Source organism: Oryza glaberrima, chromosome 9 (genome assembly GCF_000147395.1).
Source record: "Oryza glaberrima chromosome 9, OglaRS2, whole genome shotgun sequence".
Lineage (NCBI taxonomy): Eukaryota > Viridiplantae > Streptophyta > Magnoliopsida > Poales > Poaceae > Oryza > Oryza glaberrima.
The window spans coordinates 21,745,930-21,772,228 of NC_068334.1; the positions used below are offsets into that span (position 1 = coordinate 21,745,930).

General features: G+C 40.6%; 5 protein-coding genes across 5 annotated transcripts; 3 read left to right on the top strand and 2 right to left on the bottom strand.

The window, feature by feature from the left end:
* Positions 1-918, top strand: LOC127784102 (basic blue protein-like). Its single transcript, XM_052311292.1, has 2 exons — positions 1-288; positions 376-918. The coding sequence occupies exons 1-2, from the start codon at positions 117-119 to the stop codon at positions 720-722; spliced, it is 519 nt and encodes a 172-aa protein (XP_052167252.1). The 5' UTR covers positions 1-116; the 3' UTR covers positions 723-918.
* A 204-nt stretch (positions 919-1,122) lies between these two features.
* Positions 1,123-1,830, top strand: LOC127784103 (pollen-specific protein C13-like). The gene has a single exon (XM_052311293.1). It carries the CDS (start codon positions 1,177-1,179, stop codon positions 1,678-1,680), a length of 504 nt encoding a protein of 167 aa, XP_052167253.1. The 5' UTR covers positions 1,123-1,176; the 3' UTR covers positions 1,681-1,830.
* A 1,876-nt stretch (positions 1,831-3,706) lies between these two features.
* On the bottom strand, positions 3,707-9,592 carry LOC127784100 (phragmoplastin DRP1E-like). Its single transcript, XM_052311290.1, has 16 exons — positions 8,941-9,592; positions 8,624-8,844; positions 8,408-8,471; positions 8,223-8,330; positions 7,858-7,959; positions 7,333-7,383; positions 7,140-7,201; positions 6,835-6,925; positions 6,524-6,588; positions 6,147-6,341; positions 5,940-6,059; positions 5,748-5,818; positions 5,005-5,230; positions 4,671-4,721; positions 4,189-4,590; positions 3,707-4,100 (listed from the first exon to the last, which is right to left on the bottom strand). Exons 2-16 carry the CDS (start codon positions 8,768-8,770, stop codon positions 3,972-3,974), a joined length of 1,884 nt encoding a protein of 627 aa, XP_052167250.1. The 5' UTR covers positions 8,771-8,844; positions 8,941-9,592; the 3' UTR covers positions 3,707-3,971.
* LOC127783860 (pentatricopeptide repeat-containing protein At5g66520-like) lies at positions 9,304-11,576 on the top strand. Its single transcript, XM_052311006.1, has one exon. It carries the CDS (start codon positions 9,304-9,306, stop codon positions 11,023-11,025), a length of 1,722 nt encoding a protein of 573 aa, XP_052166966.1. The 3' UTR covers positions 11,026-11,576.
* Positions 11,577-23,737: 12,161 nt separating this feature from the next.
* Positions 23,738-25,249, bottom strand: LOC127783861 (50S ribosomal protein L2, chloroplastic; the record flags this gene model as incomplete). The annotated part of the gene is made up of 2 exons (XM_052311007.1): positions 23,738-24,189; positions 24,841-25,249. Coding segments are annotated over 2 exons (852 nt in total), but the record flags the coding sequence as incomplete, so codon positions are not given.
* Positions 25,250-26,299: the final 1,050 nt, after the last annotated feature.

The window sequence follows — 26,299 nt, forward strand, 5'->3', positions numbered from 1 at the left end:
CTGTTTCATCGATCATCGATCACAGACAAATTAAAGCATACAGCAATTGATTCAGAGTAGTTAGCTTAACTAGCTCCTCTGCTTTAATTAGCTTGCCCCTTCCAGGTAGAGTATATATGGGTAGTATAGGAGGAGTAGCGGTGGTGCTGGTGGGCATGGCGGCGATGCTGGTGGGCATGGCGTCGGCGGCGACCTACAACGTGGGCGAGCCGGGCGGCGCATGGGATCTCACCACCAACTACACAAACTGGGTCGCCCAAAAGAGGTTCCATCCAGGCGACCAGATAGGTATGCAATCAGAATCGTATCGTATATATCGATTGGCTGGGCTGCCGGTGAATACATATATATGGTAATGGATGGGGATGGTTGCAGTGTTCAAGTACTCTGCTCAGCGGCACGACGTGGTGGAGGTGAACAAGGCGGGTTACGACTCGTGCTCCACCTCCACCTCCATCGCCACCCACACCACCGGCAACGACGTCATCCCCCTCACCTCCACCGGCACCCGCTACTTCATCTGTGGCTTCCCCGGCCACTGCACCACCACCGGCACCGGCAACATGAAGATCCAGATCGACGTCGTGCAGGCAGATTCCTCCTCCGCCCCGGCGCCTGTGGCCACCACTACTCCCCCTTCGCCGCCCTCCTCAGCCGCCACCTCCCTCAAGGCCACCGCCGCAGCTGCCGTCCTACTCGCCGCCCTCCTCATCATGGCTTAATTAATTAATACTCCTAGCTGCTAGCTTATTTGTTTTCTTTTCCGATCCTGAGAGAGCCATGTATACTACCAGTCCCAGCTAGCTTTTTGCTTGTATCCTCATCCATCCGGATTGATTGTACTTATATGATTAGTATTTTAGTCTTTAGAGGAGGCATTTGATTATATATATGTCTAGTACTATGTTGATTATCTCTCATGCATTATTATTATTTAATTAATTGTAGGGGAAGTTCATTAGGAGTACTTTCGATTGGTCAACAACGCAAGCAACTTAACTAACAATAGAGTCATATATAACATGCAATGCAAATTAATGTATGGATCACCTGATTAATTGGGCCGTCGTTCCATTCCCAGCCGATCGATCGCTTCAACTATTCGATATATATATAGCTGCTATATATATATAAGCAGGATCGGTTATTAATTTATCGAGATTGATTGATTGATGTATGGTTATGGCCGGCGGTGTGGTGATGGTGATGGTGGTGGTGACGGCGATGGCGATGGCGGTGCAGGGGAGCCGTGACCCGGATTTCTTCGTGGAGGGCGACGTGTACTGCGACACGTGCCGCGCGGGGTTCCAGACGAACGCGACGACGGCGATCCAGGGCGCGCGGGTGCGGCTGGAGTGCCGGCACTTCATGAGCGCGAGCGGGGCGGTGGAGAGATCGGCGGAGGGGACGACGGACGCGGCGGGGCACTACCGCATCGAGCTGGTGGACAACCGCGGCGCCGAGGAGGTGTGTGCGGTGGCGCTGCTCAGCAGCCCGGACCCCGAATGCCACGAGACGGAGGTGGGTCGCGACCGCGCGCCGGTCACCCTCGTTCAGGACGCCGGCCTCGCCACCATGGTCCGCCGCGCCAATCCTCTCGGCTTCCTCAAGACCCGCCCACTCCCCATCTGCGGTGACCTTCTCAAGAGCTACGCGCTCGGCACCGCACCAAGCTACTAGCTACCTCCTACACTGCTCCATTTATTATTATTATTTCCTCTTCTTGCTTTTATATTTATATTATACTGAAAAAATACCCGTACATTATAATGGGTGAAAATATTCTAATCATAATATACTTTTTCATGTATAATCATATTAATGACAATTTTTGTATTTTAATGAGCGATTTGTTTTTATAAACGGTGTTTTTTTTTCTTGCGCGGTTTTCTTAAACCATTTGTCAGAAATGCCGCATTTCTTTCTAACAATTTTTTTTCTAACATGTTTTTTTTTGCTATTTTTACTGACGACGAAAACCATATTTTTCTCCCCTTTTTTTGCTTTTATTTTCTCGTGTGTTTTTTGCCTGTTTTTTCTAACAATTATTTTCTCGCGTGTTTTTTTTGCTTTTTTTTTTCAAATGTTCTTTTTTGCCTTTTTTTTCCAATACAGGAGAATAATATATGATGAAATAAAAGCCATGTAGTAGATGACAAAAAATCAATGGATCCTATCCGACTCAACCGTCCATCAATTTAGTGTTTTTTCTGACATTTTTTTCAGAGCGATTTGTTTTTTAATAGACGGTGTTTTTTCTTGCGTTGTTTTTTCAAACCATTTTTTTAGAAATGGCGCGTTTTTTCTGACAGTTTTTTCCTCGCATGTTTTTTATAACTTTTTTACCGATGATGGAAATATTTTTTCTCGCGCGTTTTTTATTTGTTTTATGGAAGATGGAAAACCTTTTTAGCGTGTTTTTTGCGCTTTTTTCTCACACGTTTTTTGAACAGTTTTTATTTTCTCGTGCATTTTCTATTTTAAAATAGTTAGATTAGATTAGATTAGAGATAGAGAAGACATATATACTGATTAGAAATCGAACATTGTTTCGCCCTTTCCATTTTTTTTTCTCGCGTGCATTTTTTATTTTATACGAACCAGCTTCTTATTTTTTATGAACCTTTTTTTCACCACTTTCTTAGGAATCGGACGAACTTTTTTAGATGTTTTTTTATTTTTTTCGCTTTTAAAGGAATCGCATTTTTTTCTTTTCCCCCCTTTTTAAAGGGATCAGATCTAGCGGGTTTTTTCACCATTTTATTTTTGCCTTTTATAAGAATAGGATTTTTTTCCGTTCGGATCTACAGGTTTTTTTTTGTCACTTAGGAGAAACATACTTTTGTTGTTGTTGTTGTTTTTCTTTCTTTTTTTTGTGCGGATTTTCTTTTTCTTTTTATGCACCTTTCTGCCTTTGTTATCTCCCTTTTATTATTTTTTTTAACAAAAACAATCTCAAGTACCTTATTGCAAGATTATAGGGACTTAAATGTAAATATAAAAATTACAAGGACTCAAATACAGTAGTATGTAAATATTAAAGTAAATTACACGTGAGTAGTATGTAGGGTGCCTCGTCCTCTTTCTTCTCTTATCTCTTTCTTATCATATGAGCCTATATGACATGTTTGGAAAGTGCTTAGGGACTTATAATACCAGCTCTTGCTAATTAGTAAACTTATATATAGGTGCGTTTGATTTACCCAAAAATCTCGATCGTTTTGCCGAGTAATCTAGACACTTCCCCCATTTCTATAATTCTTGATATTTTGGACAAACTTGAGGTCAAGCAATTTAAACTTTAAGTACCAATACGTTTAAAATATTTAGTTTGAAAACACTAGAGCATGATTATAAATTAGTCGTAAAAAGTACTGTATTAAAATTTGATATTTACTTGTTTCCTATATATTATAATAAAAAATATAGTTAAATCGTGACGTATCCAAAACTTATTAAGAGTACATAGATTACCAGGACAGTTAGCATGCATCGGTAAATTCATCCCCTACTCTGTTTGGCATGCATCACAACATGAGGCATTTATGGCTTACCATATAATTCCACCGTTTCACAATGTAAGTTATTCTAGCATTTCCCACATTCATATTGATATTAATGATATATCAATATGAATGTGGGAAATGCTAGAATGACTTACATTGTGAAACGGAGGGAGTAATACAACATATGTAATACCGTGACAGCAGAGAGAAGCCAACCACTAGAAAGAATAACAAAAGAAAAACTGTTGAAACCAGCATGGCACGGGTCGGGGTGCACATGTACGAAGGATGATCTACGGACAAAATATACAGATATATAACGTCCATCAATTCCTAAGATAGTATAGTATATACTATATACCAAGGGAAAATAGTGCCTGCCTGACAAATGGAAGTTAGATCTGCCCAAACCAAACTACACGCAGCTGCGACAAAAGATACTAGCCACCATGTATATGTTTGTGTCTACCTGGTCCATGCGACAGAGTCGATTTCATCCCTAGCCGATTTGTACAGCTCCAACCTCTTCCAGCATTGCTGCCTACGCTCAAGCATCGCTGGGTCTTCATCCAGTAAATGCCCAAACTGGCTCGCCTGCTCCAACCACAAAACTCATTACTTCCATTCCATGCATTCACCCTAGATGACAAGGAGATTAATACTACTACTAGTTAATTAGTACCTCTTTCTTCCCGATGTGCACGTAGAAATGGTTAAGCAGAGACCTCTTGGCTTCTCGGACCTGACAGTGCACCACCGCCTTTGGGATCTTGTGTAATAGTTGGTCTCCCACCATCTTTATGTACTGGGACACATTGGACGCGATATTCCTGTAGTGCCCGTCGCCGTAGCGGTCCACTGTCACTGAGCCTGAGCCTGAGCCATTGGATTCATTGGTATTATTCCCAACCTTGCTGCCACTATCTGGATCTTGCGGGAGTTTCCGGAAGAATTCCACTGTCAAATATGCCTCCATGTCAACAAGCCGAAGTGCAGTGCTACGTCCATCCTCCCGAAACCTTTCCAGAGCTTCATTAGCAGCAGTTGCAATCGCAGCTTGCAGGGTAGGGAATCTTCTCAGTGGCTGCAATTAGTGAGAAAACATATATAAAGTACCATTTTCCAAAAACACAAAGAAATATGGATATATTCATGCTTCCTAACCTCTGTCTCTCCTATGGATTTCCTCACCAAGTCCCTTAAAACAACATGGACCTGAAAAAAATAATATATTTGGCAGATCAGACACATTGGGATATATAGCATTATTCCTTCCAAAGGTTTGGAAGCTAGGACACCTCATCAAATGCGCACCTAACACCAACATCAGAGTATTATTAATTGGCACATATCAAATATAACTACTAGCATATATATACTCCAGGAAGTAAAGCGTACAGCACAAAGTGCCTACTCTACTGGCCTGGTGGCCACTGATTAAAGAAACTAACGGACAACAAATCAATCAGCACAGATGTATATATAGAAAGTCAGCTACCGCATCGACTGTAGCTTCAGCTGGTCCCTTGAAATACGCAAGGCCGGCTTCAACAAGACGACGGTAACCTTGTTCAGGAGCAATAAGATGAGGCTGATAGCCATCTGCTTCTGATACCACCTTCTTCACATTTTGCACGGATAGATAACGATCAAAAGGCAGCTTCCTAAAAGCGGCAGGGAGCTTATGATCAAACACGCCATAAATTTTATCACCACCTGATCTCCTGCAACAGTTAGGCACCCAAACAGTTAAAGGAGTAAAATGAACGTTATAATATTGTAATTGGACAAGATCTCATCATATTAAATGACAACTAATTAAAAAAAATCTAGGTATATTGGTGTCGTATAAAACTTATGAACACTTTATAAATTCTGTTTACACATTATTTTTTTTGACTAAATCCGTTTACACATTATGAAGTATGCACTTCCATCTTCTGAAAAGATAGGCATGTTCTGTAAATTCTTTTCATGTTCACATGGAAGATACAATATAAGTCCCGGGAACTCAACATAAACAGGTGCACTTTCAGCATGTATTATCCTGAGACGAATGATGTTGATACGCCATGCAACTACCTATGGTTCATAAGCAACATTTATGCAACAAGTCAAAATATTATGATAACGATAAGTATTTCTAAAATGAAAACCTAGAACTGAACCTAAAGCGCTTTACATAATTAGAAGAGAGATACAAGAAGCCATTAAGATGATGACAGATAATTAATTACCCACCCTCCGTCCAGATGTTCCTTGAAAACACGGTCAAAAGCACGACAGAGCTCCAATATAGTGTACAGTTGAGCCTGGCACAACATTATGGAAGCGGTGAATATAAAATTGAACAAGACAAATACTCCTGTAACTACTTTTAGTACAGACCCGGCAAAAACTACTTTTAGTACAAAATATATATGAATGACTGACCCCTGGATCAGCAGCCACTTCTTTCCCAATGGTATCCAGCTCCGATTCAAGTTCATCTATAGTTTTGTTGATTAATGATGTGATGCTAGGAATGCGTGCTTTAATAACGGCTTCAAGATGCTGAAAATGTTATAAAGCAATTATGCAAGTCCTAAGCCTTGCTCATATACCAACTCAAAGAAACGAGAAATTTCAAGTTTGAGGTACCTGAGAAAGAAGCTTAGCTAGATACACAGAACCCATCTTACTGGCTAGGTGTGCATAATCAGGACTATTTTCAAAATACTCTCTTTCCTTTTCTCTTGCAACAATCATATCAACTTTCCTGTTAATATCTGCTTGTGAGCGGTTGACAATTCCAACCCACGGATACTGAAGACGATAGGCTCTTCCCTCAAGAACCTTTGGGGGAAATGAAAATAGTCGAGGTAGTCCAGATAGAACAAGGTTAAATTTACAGATAAATGACAGGTCAGAGGTATGATATGAACATTAAGAACAAAAAAAGGCTGCATGTAGATATTCTGAAACTGACAATGTGCAGACAGACTACTGTTTGTCAGGGCAGGCAAGTTCAATCTTACATCAAGAGCGTTTGTTCCCTTGTCCATCAAGTCCAACTTTGTCAACACACCGAATGTCCTCTCACCTTGTAAAAGAGAAAAATTGTCATCCAGAAAATAAAAATGGATGGTAAATCCAGTCAGATAGGATCATGATAAAAGCAAACTATTCTGCAGCATTCTGTAGAAGATAACAATCTTAGCTGTAGAGCTATAACAAACCATCAAAGTTTACAGCAACATACTTTACTTTATTTGTATGAGTTCTCCGCAGAAAATAAAAGTAAAAGAGTCACTATCTCTTGCCCTCTATGTGCACTGAATTTTAGTACCTGATGGGTCAACCTCCTTCGAAAGCTTAATGGCATCAGAAGTGGCAATGTCCTGGTTTGCTGGAGATATAGCCAAAATGATACAATTGGGCTGCAAAATATCATACAAAGTAACCTATTAGCCTTGTATAAGTTCTCAAATTTGAACACCAGAAATTAATTAAACAATATAACACCTAAAGTTATTTGGGTGTGAATAATTAAACAACCAAAACAGCAGCCAAGTTAATGTCATCAATTTGCTACTAGTACAAGAATGCTGAAGACATGGTATTAAAAAAAATGCTACTTCGTTTGTTGATTACCTTCTCAACATACGACCGAACCATATTCTCTATATCATGAACAACACTTTCAGGTTGTCCCTCTGTGAATTAGAAGTTGAACAAGTTAGAGGAAGGTGGGGGGGGGGGGGGGGGGGATGCACGATAAACTAAACACAGTATCAAAAGAGAGAGAATTAAATCTTTGATTAAAAAAGGACATAATAGTGCATACCTACAGCGACTTTTGTCAATCCAGGAAGATCAATCAATGTTAAGTTCACGACTGCAACATATGGGAGTAAACTACTATTAGCCAATCAATAGTATGAGAGAAATATGTGAAGCAGACATTAAAATCCTAGTCTAAATTGAGGAGTCTTTGACAATGATTCAAAATCCTATATAGTATGAGAGAATCTGGATAAACTGTAGAAAGCTACAAACTTGGATAATCACAAAACTATTGCATGCATGGTATATCATTCAAAGCATCTTAATGTCCAGATATACTCATAGAGTATCTTTTGAAGATTATATGAAAGGCCACAAACTGGCCCACCTAAAACTTTCTTTCTTCGTGAAGATCCCATACATTTCAAAAAGTTTATGTTACAGGGTTAACAGAGTTCCACCAGTGAAACACAATCGCAGGGCTCGGGTGGTCCAGAGAATAGTTCAATTCAATTTGCAAGATGGAGATACATTTCTGGGAGGGGATTACAACATAGGTTGCACATTTGCAACAGGAAGAGGTTACCGTTGGGTGAGTAGATGCTGAGATGTATTGGCACAGGGGATATTTGTTTAGTTTTCCCAGTCACTCTATCTGTCTCATCTGCAATTTCTTGACGAACAAGAGCTACACCACAGTAGAGAAAAATAAGTGGTGCTGTTAAGTATAAGTTTTCCTTCTGTTTTAGAAAGATGTTGATATATAAGTTTGGCAGTGCTATTTTAAATCAGAAATAAAGCAGTGGAAACAGAACAGTGCAATAGGACAGACACTTGAACTAAAGCATTATTTGCAAGAAACAGCAGGATACAGAGATGCGAGGTTTACATTACAATATTGCAAAGCTGTATAAAGAAATTAACGGGGAAGGATTGATTTCAAGTTCGCACCAAAATCTGAAAACCTTGTTTTGGGCAAGTGTAAGAACTCTGCATAATCGTGGGCCCCTTTGTCGATCTGATGCAGCTGAAGAACTAATGGCCTCCGTGTCACGATTCCTAGATTAGATGATAGATGAGGGGAGGTAAGATAGTGTTGAAAGGGAAACTGGGGTGAATGAGGTTATTATAATTACCAGAACCACGGGGAAGGAAATCTCTGCCAACAATGCTCTCTAGCACGGAGGACTTGCCCGAACTCTGTTTGTGCACAAGCCAAAATGAAATGAATTACAAAGTCTAGAAATCAGCATCCAATCCATGCATCATTAATCATAGGAGTATAATAATAAGGTTAAAGAGAAAAGAAAAAATCCATTTAATTGAAGCAAGGAAGGAAGGAAGCAAATGACCTGGCCTCCGACGACGGCGATGGTGGGGAGAGACTCCCAGAGGGTAGGGAGGTTGGCTCCTTCTCCTCCACCTCCGTGGTCTCCGAGGGCGGTGCAGGCTCGCTGGATGCGGTTCATCAGGCCGATCAGACCCTCCATGCTCGCCATCGCCTGCCTTCCTGCCTTCAAACTCGATCTCTCCTGTCTAATTTGTGTCTCGTAGAACCTACTCCAGTAGAAGACTAGTAGACAAGAAAGAAAGAAAGAAAGAAAGATTGATTCAGGTTTAAGGAAGAAGAAAGAAACCACGCGCAATGGCTTACGACGAGACGACTCACCTTTGAATTCCACGCCGCCTGTGGTCTGGTCACTGCCCTCCGGGGCCCACTTGCCCAGCTCCCTCTTTCTCCGTCTGTCCCTTGAGTCTTGGGCCGAGAGGCCCACGAGAGAGAGAGAGCCGCTCTTCTCGTCTCTTCCCCTTGGATAATGTTAAATGAGGGGTGGGATTGAGATTAGAAAATAAATAAAGGGTTAGAATTAAATGAAGGAGGGAGAATAAATAGTGAAGATTTAAAGATGTTTTTAGTGGGTGGGAAATCATTTCCATATCAATTAGCCAAACAGGGCCTGAGAGTGACAGTGACAGCCGCGCTCCGGTCCGGCCGCCGGCGAGGAGGAAGAGGAAGACGACCACCATTACCATGCCCGCCACCGCCACGTGTCCAAAGGCCCTCCACGCCCACCTCCTCCGCTCCGGCGCCCTCTTCGCCGACCCCTCCGCGGCGGCCCCCCTCGCTGCCGCCGCCTCCCTCGCCTCCCTCCCCTACGCACTCTCCATCCTCCGCGCCCACCCCACCACCTTCTCCTACAACTCCGCCATTCGCGCCCTCGCCCGCGGGCCCCGCCCCCACCTCGCCATCTCGCTCTACCGCTCCATGCTCTCCCACTCCCGCTCCCACCCCAACAACTACACCTACCCACCACTCCTCGCCGCCTGCGCGCGCCTTGCCGATTCCGATTCCTCCTCAGCTGCAGCTGCAGCTGCTGCGGGGGTTGCCCTCCACGCCTCCCTCTTCCGCCGCGGCCTCGAGTCTCCCGACCGCTTCATCAGGGCATCCCTCCTCTCCTTGTACGCCGCCGCGGGGGACTTGCCCGCTGCACGCCAGGTGTTCGACCTCAGCCCCCCTAACCACAGGGACCTCCCCCTCTGGAACTCGCTCCTCCACGCCTACCTCTCCCGCGCCCACTACGTCCAGGTGCTCCGCCTCTTCCGCACGATGCGCACTGCCGACCACGTCACCCTGCTCGCCCTCCTATCCGCATGCGCCCACCTCGGGGCGCTCCACACCGCCCGCTGGGCGCACGCCTACCTCGCAACCACCTGTCGCTTCCCCATCACAACAAATCTTGCCACCGCGCTCCTCAACATGTACATGAGGTGCGGCGACGTCCAAACCGCATGCTCCCTCTTCCACTCCACTCCCACTCGCCACAAGGACGTCCACACCTGGACCGTCATGATCGCTGGCCTCGCCCTCAACGGCTTCTCCACCGATGCACTCCATTTGTTCACACACATGAAGGACCACAACATACAGCCAGATTCCGTCACCCTCACCGCCGTTCTCAGCGCATGTACGCATGCTGGCATGGTGGACGAGGGCAAGAGGATCCTGCGCCGTATGCCTCTCGACTATCATCTGCAACCCACCATAGAGCACTATGGTTGCACCGTCGATCTGCTTGGCCGAGCAGGCCTGCTAGAGGAGGCATTGGCTCTTATTAGGGCCGTCCCGTTCAAGGCTGATGTTGCCCTATGGGGTGCTCTCTTGGTGGCTTGTAGATGTCACAGGAATTTTGAGATGGGGCAGATGGTTGCGATGGAAATTCTCAGGTTGGATCCCCAGCATGCCGGGGCCTGGGTGTTCTTATCAAATGTATATGCGGCTGCTGGGAAATGGGACCTTGTACAAGAGGTCAGGAGCTCGATGAAACAACACAGGATACACAAGCCTCCAGGATCGAGTGTTGTCGAACTTGATGGTGTTGTTTACGAGTTCTTGTCTGGGGATCATTCTCATCCTCAGTCTGATCAGATATATGCAATGCTTGATGAGATAGGCAAAACCTTGAGCCTCAAAGGGCACAAGCCTGCCACTAAACTAGTTACCTTTGACATTGATGAGGAGGACAAAGAAGTTTGTATCTCGCAGCACAGTGAGAAGCTGGCAGTTGCCTTTGGACTGATAAACACGAGGAGAGGGGCTGTTATCCGAATAGTGAAAAACTTGAGAATCTGCGAGGATTGTCACTCTGTCATGAAGGTAGTTTCCGAGGTCTATGATCGAGTGATAGTTGTTAGAGATCGTAACCGTTTCCACCACTTCAAAAGTGGTTCTTGTTCTTGCCTGGACTACTGGTAGCACAGTGACAACAATGTCTCCAGTTTCTTATGTTAAGATCAACTAGCTGTATGCAAGTGTGGTTGGAATTACAGAAGTAGCATTTTCCTATTCTTGATTATAAGATCCTTAGCCAGTGGGATGCATGGAATGTGTCAGCTTCACATGTGCAGTTTTTAGCTGATTGACAAGGTATTGTGCCAGGGAGAACTGATTGATGATGATACAGATCAAAGAAGAAACCAAGAAATGGGATTAGAATCTGGTCCCACTGCTGCAAACTTTTCAGTTTTCACCTATCGTATTTTGGCCAGCACACTTCTTTGCAACTGTCCTTAGTATTTTAGTACGAATTTTCCCATGAAGTGCTTGATTTCCACTTATTTAAGCGATAAATATTTATTGAAATATATAAATTATTTAGGTTGGTCATAGAAAGTACAGCAGTATGCACACTTTAATATCTTTTTTTTTTGGGAAATTGATTCGTTCTGATCTTGGAGTGCTGTAATGGAGAACGTATCTTGATATAATGTTCTCTCAGCTTGCTTGTGTGATACAGTGAGAAACTTAACCCCTGCATATAGTAAGTTATCTTTTCTAAAGGATAGTTGGTCATCCATGTAGTAAGCTAATCCCACCAATCTTGCTTGCACAATGGAAACCGCTGAGTTATATCCCTTCCCCGTCCCCTCGAGAAAGAGAATTAACGAATCCTAAGGCAAAGGGGCGAGAAACTCAAGGCCACCCTTCCTCCGGGCTTTCTTTCCACACTATTATGGATAGTCAAATAATGGGAAAAATTGGATTCAATTGTCAACCGGTCCTATCGAAAATAGGATTGACTATGGATTCGAGCCATAGCACATGGTTTCATAAAATCTGTACGATTTTCCCGATCTAAATCGAGCAGGTTTCCATGAAGAAGATCTTGTTCAGCATGTTCTATTCGATACTGGTAGGAGAAGAACCCGACTCGGTATTCTTAAAAAAAGAGGGGAAGCAGAACCAAGTCAAGATGATATGGGTCGCCCCTTCTTCTTGCGCCAAAGATCTTACCATTTCCGAAGGAACTGGGGCTACATTTCTTTTCAATTTCCATTCAAGAGTTTCTATCTGTTTCCACGCCCTTTTTTGAGACCTCGAAACATGAAATGGACAAATTCCTTCTCTTAGGAACACATACAAGAAAAAGGATAATGGTAGCCCTCCCATTAACTACTTCATTTTCATTTATGAATTTCATAGTAATAGAAATCCATGTCCTACCGAGACAGAATTTCGAACTTGCTATCCTCTTGCCTAATAGGCAAAGATTGACCTCTGTAGAAAGACTGATTCATTCGGATCGATATGAGGACCCAACTACGTTGCATTGCCAGAATCCATGTTCCATATTTGAAGAGGGTTGACCTCTGTGCTTCTCTCATGGTACAATCCTCTTCCTGCTGAGCCCCCTTTCTCCTCGGTCCACAGAGAAAAAATGGAGGACTGGTGCCGACAGTTCATCACGGAAGAAAGAACTCACAGAGCCGGGATCGCTAACTAATAGAATAGTACTACTAACTAATACTAATATATAGAAATAGATATCTAGAAATAGAAACGAACTAATATATAGATAATCGAAATTGAAAAGAACTGTCTTTTCTGTATACTTTCCCCGTTCTATTGCTACCGCGGGTCTTATGCAATCGATCGGATCATATAGATATCCCTTCAACACAACATAGGTCATCGAAAGGATCTCGGACGACTCACCAAAGCACGAAAGCCAGTTAGAAAATGCAAAATGATGGATCTCCTTCCGTAACTTTCCAATTACGAGTACGAGAATTGAAAGACATGAAAATTCTCAATTCTCTACGGCGTCTAGGAGATAGATAGAATATTTTCAGGAACAAGAAAACCAGAAGAATCTTTCTCTCTATTCACTACCATTCCGCGTCTTCGACTTCTATTAGTTTCTTTTCTTCTTTAATGCAAAAATAAATATTCACGCTTTCTGACACAGAATCCCCTAGAAGGGTTAGGTACATAGGATATGGATAGTCTTTGCCAATGCGATAAAATAAAGTGACATCGTGTCTATTTTTCTTTGCTAAAGGGGTATTTCCATGGGTTTGCCTTGGTATCGTGTTCATACTGTCGTATTGAATGATCCGGGTCGATTGCTTTCGGTGCATATAATGCACACAGCTCTAGTTTCTGGTTGGGCTGGCTCGATGGCTTTATACGAATTAGCGGTTTTTGATCCCTCTGATCCTGTTCTGGATCCAATGTGGAGACAAGGTATGTTCGTCATTCCTTTCATGACTCGTTTAGGAATAACCAATTCGTGGGGTGGTTGGAGTATTTCAGGAGGAACTGTAACGAATCCGGGTATTTGGAGTTATGAAGGCGTGGCAGGGGCGCATATTGTGTTTTCTGGCTTGTGTTTCTTGGCAGCTATCTGGCATTGGGTATATTGGGACCTCGAAATATTCTGTGATGAGCGGACGGGAAAACCTTCTTTGGATTTGCCCAAGATCTTTGGAATTCATTTATTTCTTGCAGGGGTGGCTTGCTTTGGCTTTGGCGCATTTCATGTAACGGGTTTGTATGGTCCTGGGATATGGGTGTCTGATCCTTATGGACTAACTGGAAAAGTACAAGCTGTAAATCCGGCGTGGGGTGCAGAAGGTTTTGATCCTTTTGTTCCGGGGGGAATAGCTTCTCATCATATTGCTGCGGGTACATTGGGCATATTAGCGGGCCTATTCCATCTTAGTGTCCGTCCACCTCAACGTCTATACAAAGGATTACGTATGGGCAATATTGAAACTGTACTTTCCAGTAGTATCGCTGCTGTTTTTTTTGCAGCTTTCGTAGTTGCCGGAACTATGTGGTATGGGTCAGCAACTACCCCAATTGAATTGTTTGGGCCTACTCGTTATCAGTGGGATCAGGGATACTTTCAGCAAGAAATATATCGAAGAGTTAGTGATGGGTTAGCCGAAAATCTCAGTTTATCAGAAGCTTGGTCTAAAATTCCCGAAAAATTAGCCTTTTATGATTATATTGGTAATAATCCGGCAAAGGGGGGATTATTCAGAGCAGGCTCAATGGACAATGGGGATGGAATAGCTGTTGGATGGTTAGGACATCCTATCTTTAGAGATAAAGAAGGGCGCGAACTTTTTGTACGCCGTATGCCTACTTTTTTTGAAACATTTCCGGTTGTTTTGGTAGATGAAGAGGGAATTGTGAGAGCGGACGTTCCTTTTAGAAGAGCAGAATCCAAATATAGTGTTGAACAAGTAGGCGTAACGGTGGAGTTCTATGGTGGCGAACTTAATGGAGTAAGTTATTCTGATCCTGCTACTGTAAAAAAATATGCGAGGCGTTCCCAATTAGGGGAAATTTTTGAATTAGATCGGGCTACTTTGAAATCAGATGGTGTTTTTCGCAGCAGTCCAAGGGGTTGGTTCACTTTTGGTCATGCTACCTTTGCTTTGCTCTTCTTTTTCGGACACATTTGGCATGGGGCTAGAACCTTGTTCCGAGATGTTTTTGCTGGTATTGATCCAGACTTGGATGCTCAAGTGGAATTTGGAACATTCCAAAAAGTCGGAGATCCAACTACGAGGAGACAGCCAGTCTGAGGCCGCATTGCTTTGGTATCTTTCACCTCTCTTTTTTGATTTGACATGGGAAACATCTCCCATCCCTTCTTTGACTCTTTTTCCTTTTTTATACGGGAAATGATGCCAAATGACAAATGAATAGGTGTGGAAGTTATAATTGTAAATAAACCACGATCGAATCTATGGAAGCATTGGTTTATACGTTCCTTTTAGTTTCGACTTTAGGGATAATTTTTTTCACTATCTTCTTCCGAGAACCACCTAAGGTTCCGACTAAAAAAGTGAAATAATTTAATTGAAGTAAGAAGTCTCCCAGATGGGGAGACTTCTTACTTCAATTAGTCCCCGTGTTCTTCGAATGGATCTCTTAATTGTTGAGAGGGTTGCCCAAACGCGGTATATAAGGCATACCCAGTAAAGCTTACAAGTAAACCAGATATGGAGATGGCGACTAAAGTTGCTGTTTCCATTTTTATAGAATTTCAAGATTACAATGGATCTACGAAAAGATCGTGTATTTACAACTACAACGGAATAGTATACAAAGTCAACACAAATCATTAAATGGAATTTATGGCTACACAAACCGTTGAAGATAGTTCTAGACCTGGACCAAGACAAACTCGCGTAGGTAATTTATTGAAACCCTTGAATTCAGAATATGGGAAAGTAGCTCCGGGTTGGGGGACTACTCCTTTTATGGGGGTCGCAATGGCTTTATTCGCGGTATTCCTATCTATTATTTTAGAAATTTATAATTCTTCCGTTTTACTGGACGGAATTTTAATGAATTAGGTTTCTACTAACGAAAACTACGAAGTCATAGTTTTTCCATCCAAAAGAGCCTTTCTACTTTAAGCTCTACATTTCTAGACATTCTGGTAGTTCGACCGTGGAATTTTTTGGTTTCGGTATCTCTGGAATATGAGTGTGTGACTTGTTAGAATTTGCTCCTATTGATAATACATAGAAAGCACCTGTTATCTCTATCAAGATGATTCTAATTCGTCGGATATTATTTATTCTAGTATCTGGAACACGAAATAGATAGAGTGGATCAAGAAAAAAAAATGAAACTATGATTCATATTAACTATTCAGACCTCGCAACCAGACTGAAAAAAATTCAAGTAGTTCTTAATAAAAATAAAAAAAGAAAATTTCTTCCTTCCAATTTTGTTTGCCCAAAAAACAACTTTTTTTCTCTCGATTTTGTCGAGTCATTACACCGATTCAATAAATGATCATCAAGCGGTTCTTATTCGAAGAACCCTTGCCTTTTGTTTAGCTTGAGACTCAATCATCGTGGCTCTAGTATGAATCTAAGGTTTTAATTGAACTGATTCATAGGATCGCAACAAGATAATTTCTACCAGAAAACTACTCCAATTTTTGCTTTATTTATTTATCTAGTAAAACAAGAGTAAATCTGCATTACGCACAAAAAAAAGAAATCCAAAATAGGGAAGAGAAAAATCAAGAGGCCTCTAATGATCAACATTTGGGAAAGAAAGATAGACGAGCCAACTTGAGATTTTTTGGCATTATCATCACAAAGAAGAAATTCTGGATTTTTCTTATTTCATATCTTCAAGGCAAATCGACCCAACCCAGTGGCTGATGAAGTTTTGAACCTTTTTTCTAATATCCGTTGAAAATTTGTGTGTTTCTGTTTGAGCCGTACGAGATGAAATTCTCATATACGGTTCTCGGAGGGGGGTTCGGGTTAGTTACCTATCTCAATAAAGTATATGATTGGTTTGAGGAACGTCTTGAGATTCAGGCAATTGCAGATGATATAACTAGTAAATATGTTCCTCCTCATGTCAACATATTTTATTGTTTAGGGGGAATTACACTTACTTGTTTTCTAGTACAAGTTGCTACCGGTTTTGCTATGACTTTTTACTATCGCCCAACTGTCACACCCTGATTTTCGTTTCAGGATTTATAAATTATTTAATAAATTATTCATTTCTGGACGAGGATTTTATGCACAAATTAGTTCGGAAATTACTAGTGAATTTCCGGGCGTGACACCAACCGTTACAGAGGCTTTTTCCTCGGTTCAATACATAATGACCGAGGCCAACTTTGGTTGGTTAATCCGATCAGTTCATCGATGGTCAGCAAGTATGATGGTTCTAATGATGATCCTGCACGTATTTCGTGTGTATCTCACAGGTGGGTTTAAAAAACCCCGCGAATTAACTTGGGTCACTGGTGTGGTTTTAGCTGTATTAACTGCATCGTTTGGTGTAACTGGTTATTCTTTACCTTGGGATCAAATTGGTTATTGGGCAGTCAAAATTGTGACAGGTGTGCCTGACGCGATTCCGGTAATAGGATCACCTTTAGTGGAGTTATTACGTGGAAGTGCTAGTGTGGGTCAATCCACTTTGACTCGTTTTTATAGTTTACATACCTTTGTACTTCCTCTGCTTACTGCCGTATTTATGTTAATGCACTTTCTAATGATACGTAAGCAAGGTATTTCGGGCCCTTTATAAGGAAGGCATCTCATAGAGAGTTCTAATTCTCATATATCATATCGGGTAGGTTGTGGTATTTCATTGCTACAAACATGGGTTATTCTAAAATAAGACATGTCATTTAGATACTTCTCTTCAACTCCGAACTATTGTGATACAAATAATACAAATAGTTGAAGTTAATTTTACGAAAGAAAAGAAGGCGGATTATGGGAGTGTGCGACTTGAATTATTGATTTGGCCATGCAGATAGAGAGTTGGATCTGCCACATTAGAATTCACGACCAAAGGTGTCTCCATATCCAATCAACACGTAAGTCCCCTGTCTAGTAAGGATAGGCTGGTTCACTTGAGGAGAATATTTTCTATGATCATACCTCAACCATGTCATCCATGAAGAGGCTCCGTAAGATCCCATAGAGTAGAAATGGAATAAGTCATGTGACATGATCCAATTCTCTATTTATTACACTTACTTTTTATTATAGTATGGAAATGCATTCATTTTCTTTGCATCGATTGCGATCTGCAATACTATCGGAGTAAAAGAAGGGATCTAAGGAAGAACGTAGGCTAAACTTTTTGATTTTTTATTAGTAACAAGTAAATACTTTGTTTGGACGTAAGAAACTTGCAATATTGGGGGGGATAAATACCAACTAATCAAGAGACGCGAGACAATCCACAAAGCAATTGATCATGATCAAATTTGTAAGCCCACTTGGATATTGAGCATTTACCCATAAGAGTAGGATTCTTTTCAATGAATAGTTGTAGGTGCAACTTCGGAAAATAGAATCTGATAAAGCTTTTCTTACTTAGAGCCATTGAGCCATTATATACCTTATTCTATTATGGATCTTCTACGGTTTTATTTCTTTCATTCTTGCTCGAGCCGGATGATGAAAAATTCTCATGTCCGGTTCCTTTGGGGGCTGGATCTTAAAGAATTCACCTATCCCAATAACAAAGAAACCTGACTTAAACGATCCTGTATTAAGAGCAAAATTAGCTAAAGGGATGGGACATAATTATTACGGGGAACCCGCGTGGCCCAACGATCTTTTATATATTTTTCCAGTAGTAATTCTAGGTACTATTGCATGTAATGTAGGTTTAGCGGTTCTCGAGCCGTCAATGATTGGTGAACCGGCGGATCCGTTTGCAACTCCTCTGGAAATATTACCCGAGTGGTACTTCTTTCCCGTGTTCAAATACTCCGTACAGTACCTAATAAGTTATTGGGCGTTCTCTTAATGGTTTCTGTGCCGACGGGCTTATTGACAGTACCTTTTCTAGAGAATGTCAATAAATTCCAAAATCCATTTCGTCGCCCAGTAGCTACAACCGTTTTTTTAATCGGTACTGCAGTAGCTCTTTGGTTAGGTATTGGAGCAACATTACCCATTGAAAAATCCTTAACTTTAGGTCTTTTTTAGGGATTTTTCAGTTTGATTCATTCAATCGTGAAGTACCGTGCATAGGTATCTAGGAAATAGTTACTTCCAAGTGAATCTTCCCTAGATACCTATAATCTATTTTATTATGATCCATTTCGCGAAAATATAGATTGTCCCAAAGATGCAAAATTGTTTTCTTTTTTCTTTTTATTCTAACTCGAAAAAGAAGAAGAGGAAAAAATTGCAATGGATTTAAAACTAGAACTTATTCTTAGGTAAATCCATTGGGAGATGCTTCTCTAGAGTGTCCCATATCTGTTTTCCATCTTGCATACGAAAACTGTCAATTCTCATCAGATCTTCTTCCGTCTTACTCAAAAGGTCCAATAGTGTATGGATATTGGCCCTTTTGAGACAATTATACGTTCTAGAAGGCAGTTCTAATTGATCAATAAAAATACAATTCAATGGAATTCTTTTTTTGTTTTTCTTTAGATTAGTTAATCTTTTTTGAAAGCTTAAAAGGGGGGAAGTAAACCTGTTTTTATTTTCTTGGAAACGAGTACCCTCTTCCTCCGTGTGAAGAAAAGGAAGAAATAAATCAATCAAATTACGAGAAGCCTCATAAAGCGCTTCCTTAGGGGTTAAACTTCCATTGGTCCATATTTCTAGAAAAAGTATCTCATATTTTGCATTTCCATTCCCACAAGCAAAAATACTATAATTCACATTTCGAACAGGCATGGATACAGCATCTATAGGATAACTTCCATCTTGAGTGTTCTTTCTGACTTCCGTGTGATATCCGCGATCTCTCTTGATCCGTAACTCAATACGGAAATCCGTGGGTTCTGTCAAGTTAGCTATAGGTTGTGCCGTATCAACGATTTCTACGGAAGGCGGTAAGATAATATCTTGGGCAGTTATGTATCTAGGACCTTTGACGCAAATTGATGCGGTTCTAACTCCATAGAGATTACTTCTCAATACAATTTCTTTCAAATTTAGTAAAATTTCTTGTACCGATTCTTCAATACCTGCTATTGTAGAATATTCGTGCGGCACGCTCCCAAATTTTGCATGTGTGATACATGTTCCTTCTGTTTCTCCAAGTAAAGCTCTTCGCAAGGCAATACCAACGGTATCCGCTTGACCTTTTCTAAGCGGGGACAGAATGAAACGACCATAATAAAGACGCTTACTATCTACTCTTGATTCAACACACTTCCACTGTAGTGTTTGAGTGGATCCTGCTACCTCCTCTCGAACCATATAGACTAGTATTATTATTTGATCATTGAATCGTTTATTTCTCTTGAAAGGGGTTTAATTCTTTTACAGACGTCTTTTTTTAGGAGGTCGACACCCATTATGCGGCATAGGTGTTACATCGCGTATACAACTTAATCGTACACCACTTTTAGCAATGGCTCGTAATGCGGCATCTCTTCCACTACCAGCACCCTTTACCATAACTTCTGCTCGTTGCAAACCCACTGTACGAATAGCATCTACAGCTGTTCTTTGACCAGCATAGGGTGATGCTTTTCTTGAGCTTTTGAATCCACAAGTACCCGCGGAGGACCAGAAAACCACCCGACCTTGCGGATCTGTAACAGTTATAATAGTATTGTTGAAACTAGCTTGAACATGAATAACTCCTTTTGTTATTCTACGTGCACTCTTCCGTAAACTAAAACGCGCATTCCTACGCAAACCAATACGTACTTTCCTACGTGAACCAATTTTTGGTATAGCTTTTGTCATATTTTATTATCTCATAAATATGAGTTAGAAATAACAAAAAGAAAAAAAGATACAAAGATATCCGTTTCAGGGTAAAATATATCCTTTACTTGAATTTTTTTATTTGGAATTTGGACATTTTCGCGGGTACTTTTTTTTTACTTTTTAGAAAGTCAAGTTCTTTTTTCGAAAGATTACCCCTGTCTTTGTTTATGCTTCGGATTGGAACAAATGACTCTAATTCGTCCACGCCTACGAATCAGTCGACATTTTGTACAAATTTTACGAACAGAAGCTCTTATTTTCATATTTCCGTATTCCTTTCTTAAACTATGAATTTACTCTTTTGGAAAAAATAAGTCTCTTTGTTTGAATTTTAGAACTTTGAATTTTTTACCCTAGAAAAAAAAAGAAAAACCTAACCCTTTGAATCTTTGGTATCCTTCAAATCTTCGGTATCCTTCGAGTCTTCGGTACGCTTCGAATCCTTATGGGGAAGTCTATAAATTATACGCCCCTTGCTTGAATCATAACGACTTACTTCAATTTTGACCCTATCCCCCATCAGTATTCGTATAGAACTAGACCGGATCTTTCCTGAAATATAGCCCAGGATGATGGTGTCATTCTCTAGGCGAACGCGGAACATTCCGTTGGGTAGGGCTTCCATAACTAAACCCTCGAAAGTAATTTTTGCTTCTCTCGGGGTTTTTTTTTCTCTCCTATTTTTCTTTTCTGTCATATTTTTTTTCTCCTATTTTTCTTTTTTTATTTTCAAATAAAAAAACGTTGTATTTTTGTTTGAAAAATAGGAAGTTCAAGATAGAATTTGGGTACTATAACTATAGGTGGGGCGATTACTGCTATAGGCGGGGCGATTACCATATATAACATAAGACTTCTCCCCCAATTCTGTTTAGTCGAGCTTCTCGATCTGTCATTATACCTCGAGAAGTAGAAAGAATAGCAATTCCCATTCCGCCCAAAACCTTAGGAATTCCTTGATAGTTGGCATAAATTCGTAAGCCAGGTCGGCTGATACGCTTTAAAAAGGTTCTAGTTCTATATATTCCCTTTCTAGTCTTTCTCTTTTGATGTCGCAAAGTTGAAACCAAGAAATATCTGTTACTTTCCTGATGTTTCCGAACACTTTCAATAAAACCCTCTCGTAGAAGTATTTTAACAATGTTTTCGGTAATATTTGTAGATACTACCCGAACAGTTCCTTTTTTATTCATGTCCGCGTTTCTTATAGAGGTTAGTAAATCAGCAATAGTGTCCTTGCCCATAAGACTCTAATTCTAGGTTCCTCCTAATTTTTCTATAATCAACATGTTCTCTTTTTTCTTTTCGTTTTGGATTCTAAAGCATATACGTGAAACACAATCTACTAATTTTTTATTTGATCTATATCTTGTCTACTAGTATTTATAATACTTCAGGAGCTAATGAAACTATTTTAGTAAAATTCAATTCTCTCAATTCCTCGGCGATCGCGCCAAAAACGCGAGTTCCTTTTGGATTTCCTTTTTGATCAATGATAACCGCTGCATTGTCGTCATAGCGTATTATTATACCGTCTTCGCATTTGAACTCTTTACATGTACGTACAATTACAGCTCGAATTACTTCGGATCTTTCTAGAGGCATTTGGGGCACTGCGTCTTTGATTACAGCAACAATAACATCACCAATACGAGCATATCGCTGATTACTAGCAGCTCCTATGACTCGAATACACATCAATTTTCGAGCTCCACTGTTATCTGCTACATTTAAAAGGGTCTGAGGTTGAATCATATTATTTTGATTTCAATTTGTTATTTCAATGCAAAAGGATGAAAGAAATATTGTCTTTCCAGAAAGAAGAACCTGGTTTTTTATTTTCAATACTACTTTTTTTGGGGGGTTATATTTCTAACCGAAGAAATTGACTTCGTATGGGCATTTTGCTGGCAGCTATGGAAATAGCTGCTCTAGCTACAGTTTCGGATACTCCGCCCATTTCATAAAGTATTCGACCTGGTTTAACAACGGCTACCCAATATTCGGGGGATCCCTTTCCCGAACCCATACGTGTTTCGGTCGGTCTTATTGTAACCGGTTTGTCGGGAAATATACGTACCCAGATTTTTCCACCACGACGTGCATATCGTGTCATTGCTCTTCGTCCTGCTTCTATCTGCCTCGCCGTAATCCAAGTGGGTTCAAGTGCTTGAAGAGCATATCTACCAAAACAAATACAATTGCCTCGGTAGGATTTTCCCTTCATTCTTCCTCTATGTTGTTTACGAAATCTGGTTCTTTTGGGGTTATAGTCGATGGTTCTCTCTTAGTTCCATCTCTACTGCAAAACTGGACATGAGAGTTTCTTCTCATCCAGCTCCTCGCGAATCAAATGAGAAAGTGTGCAAATTTCTCTAATTCCACAATATTCTAAAATATTACGGATAGATACACATTAATAGGAAAGGTTAGGGTTTTTAATATTGAATTTATTAAAATACTAAAATATATAGTCAAGAAAGAGGATCTAGAATATATCTAGATGTGTATGTTTATTTATCTATATTCTATATTTAATGTAATTCTATTTTTTTTTAATCTCCTTTTTTTATTTTACTCTTATTGAATCGCGGTAAAGTATTCTAATTCAATAAAAATTTCGCGGGCGAATATTTACTCTTTCCTGTCTTATTTGTTAATTCATAACCTTATCAAATAAGACAATTTTTTTGGTTTGTTCCGCCATCCCACCCAATGAAGTATTGGGATTCTTTTCAAGAAAATCCTATCCAGTCATAGGTTCTGTCGTTCCCACTGCTTCTCCTTTAATGGTTAGGTTTGAATCTCGCAATGGAGCTTCCAAAAAATTTCTTTCCGAGTCAATTTCTCAGTTTTATTAACTCGGGACGCTCTTTGTTATTCCTTGAAATTTGTATTTCTTGTTTCAATCAAATTACGATTTCGAATTCTCTGTTATTTTTATTATATTGATGCTTTATCACATTGCTTTTTATGATGTAATTCATAGACCATACATATTGGAATCCTATATCTTTCTTATTTCTCTTCCTTCTTTCTATCATCCTTCCTTTTATCTACATCCCCTTTAGTTTTGCTTCACAACTTAGAATCCTATTTTTTTTAAAGAAAAAATTGCAGTTGCTACACGTATATGATAGATTTACTCATTTATGATAGATGTATTTATTCATATAGTGACTGTTTCTTAGTTAGGATCTCGACAATACGAAGCAATAGGTTGGTTATTAGTTCATTTTCTATAATTACATAGTAGGGTTCATTCTATTTTTTTTAATCCCCTTTTTGAACCCTAAAAAAAAACTAACGAGTCACACACTAAGCATAGCAATTTTATTAAAAGATTTCTCAATTTTCATTAAATCTTATAGAAAGAGGTAGAATTTCTTCTTTTTTTCAGGGATTTTAGGGAAAATAAGGCTCTTGTTACGTATTTACTTACGGCGACGAAGAATAAAACTATCACTATATTTTTTCCTTTTCCTAGTTCTTCTTCCAAGCGCAGGATAACCCCAAGGGGTTGTGGGTTTTTTTCTACCAATGGGGGCTTTCCCTTCACCGCCCCCATGGGGGTGGTCCACAGGGTTCATAACTACCCCTCTTACTACGGGGCGTTTACCTAGCCAACACTTAGACCCGGCTCTACCCAAACTTTTTTGGTTCACCCCAACATTACCCACTTGTCCGACTGTTGCTAAGCAGTTTTGGGATACCAAACGGACCTCCCCAGATGGTAATCTTAAAGTGGCCGATTTACCTTCTTTTGCAATCAGTTTCGCTACAGCACCTGCTGCTCTAGCTAATTGCCCACCCCTTCCACGTGTGATTTCTATGTTATGTATGGCCGTGCCTAAGGGCATATCGGTTGAAGTAGATTCTTCTTTTCTCTCAAAAAACCCCTTCCCAAACTGTACAAGCTTCTTCCAAAGCATACGGCTTTCTAGATGTATATGACGATCTCTAGACAGATGGATCTTATATGAATCGTATGATGAAGTACCACATGAGTGGATATATAGGAAAGGAATCCAAATCTGCCGAATCGCTCATGTTATGATCTTCTACATCCTAGGTCTCCGCGTTCCGTCATCTGGCTTATGTTCTTCATGTAGCATTCAGATCGAATGACTCTATGAAATTACGTCGATACTTCTACATATTATGGGTAACGTAGGAGACATCCCTATTTTCCCCCGGGGGTCTTAATTACCACTGCTTAGCTTTCAATTCGCCTCTGACCATCAAATTAAATGTGAATAACCCGTCCTCCTCTCTTTGAAACAAGGGGCGCTTCCGGTTCTGTGCGTGCTTCAAACAATTTTGTCTTCTCCATATTACCATATCTCTAGAGTCAATAATTTTCTATGAGGAACTACTGAACTCAATCACTTGCTGCCGTTACTCAACAGTTTTCTGTTGAGGTCTATCCCGTAGAGGTAGTCAAATTGGATCAGTGATCGATTTCTAGGTTTCGTCGTAAACCTAATTGGTTACTTCCAATTACGTAAATCAATAGTTCAAACCGCACTCAAAGGTAGGGCATTTCCCATTGATATAGGAACTTTTGTACCAGAAACAATAGTATCTCCAATTATAGCCCCTCTGGGATGTAAAATATATCCCTTCTCACCATCCCCATAGTGTATGAGACAAATGTACGCATTTCGATTAGGGTCGTATTCTATGGTTACGATTCTACCAGATATGTCTTTTTGATTCCGTCGAAAATCGATTTTACGGTATAGGCGCTTATGACCTCCCCCTCTATGCCTTGCGGTAATGATTCCTCTGGAATTACGACCTTTACCACAACGGTGCCGTCCATGGATCAAATTATTTCGTGGATTGGATTTCACTTGCCTATCTATGGTTCCCTTGCGTGTGCTCGGGATAGGTGTTTTGTATAAATGTTTCGCCGTATTATTAAGTATTCTCCTTTAGTTTTTTTCTCTATCTAGAAGTGGAATAGAATAACCCGGTTGAAGGGTAATGATCATACGTCTGTAATGCATTGTATGTCCTAGAATAGGGCCCATTCTTCTACCCTTTCCGGGTAGTCGATGGCTATTCACAGCTACTACCTTAACACCAAAGAAGAGTTCGACCCAATGCTTTATTTCTGTCTTAGTGAATCCCGATTCGACATTAAAAGTATATTGATTCTTTCCCAATAAACGAAGACTTTTTTCTGTAAATACTGCGTATTTGATTCCATCCATAAATCGACTTTCCCTCCTATGCTCTGAGTTCCAGTATCGATAAGAATTCGAGTTCTTATTGTTCTTATGTTATGGTATGAATATACCATACCAATTCGTTATGTATGGATGATGGATGAGATTCCATGGATAGAGAGCCAGTTCCAATAGACTTATGGAACGTTCCGGTTCGCGTGCATCCAGCAGGAATTGAACCCGCAAATTTACCAATTATGAGTTGGGCGCTTTAACCATTCAGCCATGGATGCTTAACAGGGATCATCGTACATCGTAAATAACCAATTTTCATATAGAAAGACATATCATAGAAAAATGAAATCGAAAATATTCGGAGATGGCAAATATTCGGAGATGACTATGAAAACACCTCTCTGGATCCTCGAATTGAAAGAGAGATTGAGAGGGATCCAGAATCCTAATTCTCGCTATTTGGAATGGATCCAATTCTATTGAGTCTGACTCATAGTGATCATTTCTCTTTAGCAAAGAATGACCTTGGTTATCAAAGGATTGAACAACCGGGATCCGTTTACTTATGATACCTAGTTGACATTGATAACAAGGATCTAATGAATCTTGCTCAGCAGGCGTAGCTTGGAGTGGGAGTGTTGCGGGAGTAAGGTAAGGAAAGTGTGGCCTAAGAGAGGAACCAACCAGGGCCTTTTGAGCGCTGCTAAGCTAATATGCGCCAGAGAAAGAAAAGGAGGTAACTATTCGGTCCGGAGCATTGATTCCCCCTAACGAATAGGCTAACTCTATCTCTCAATT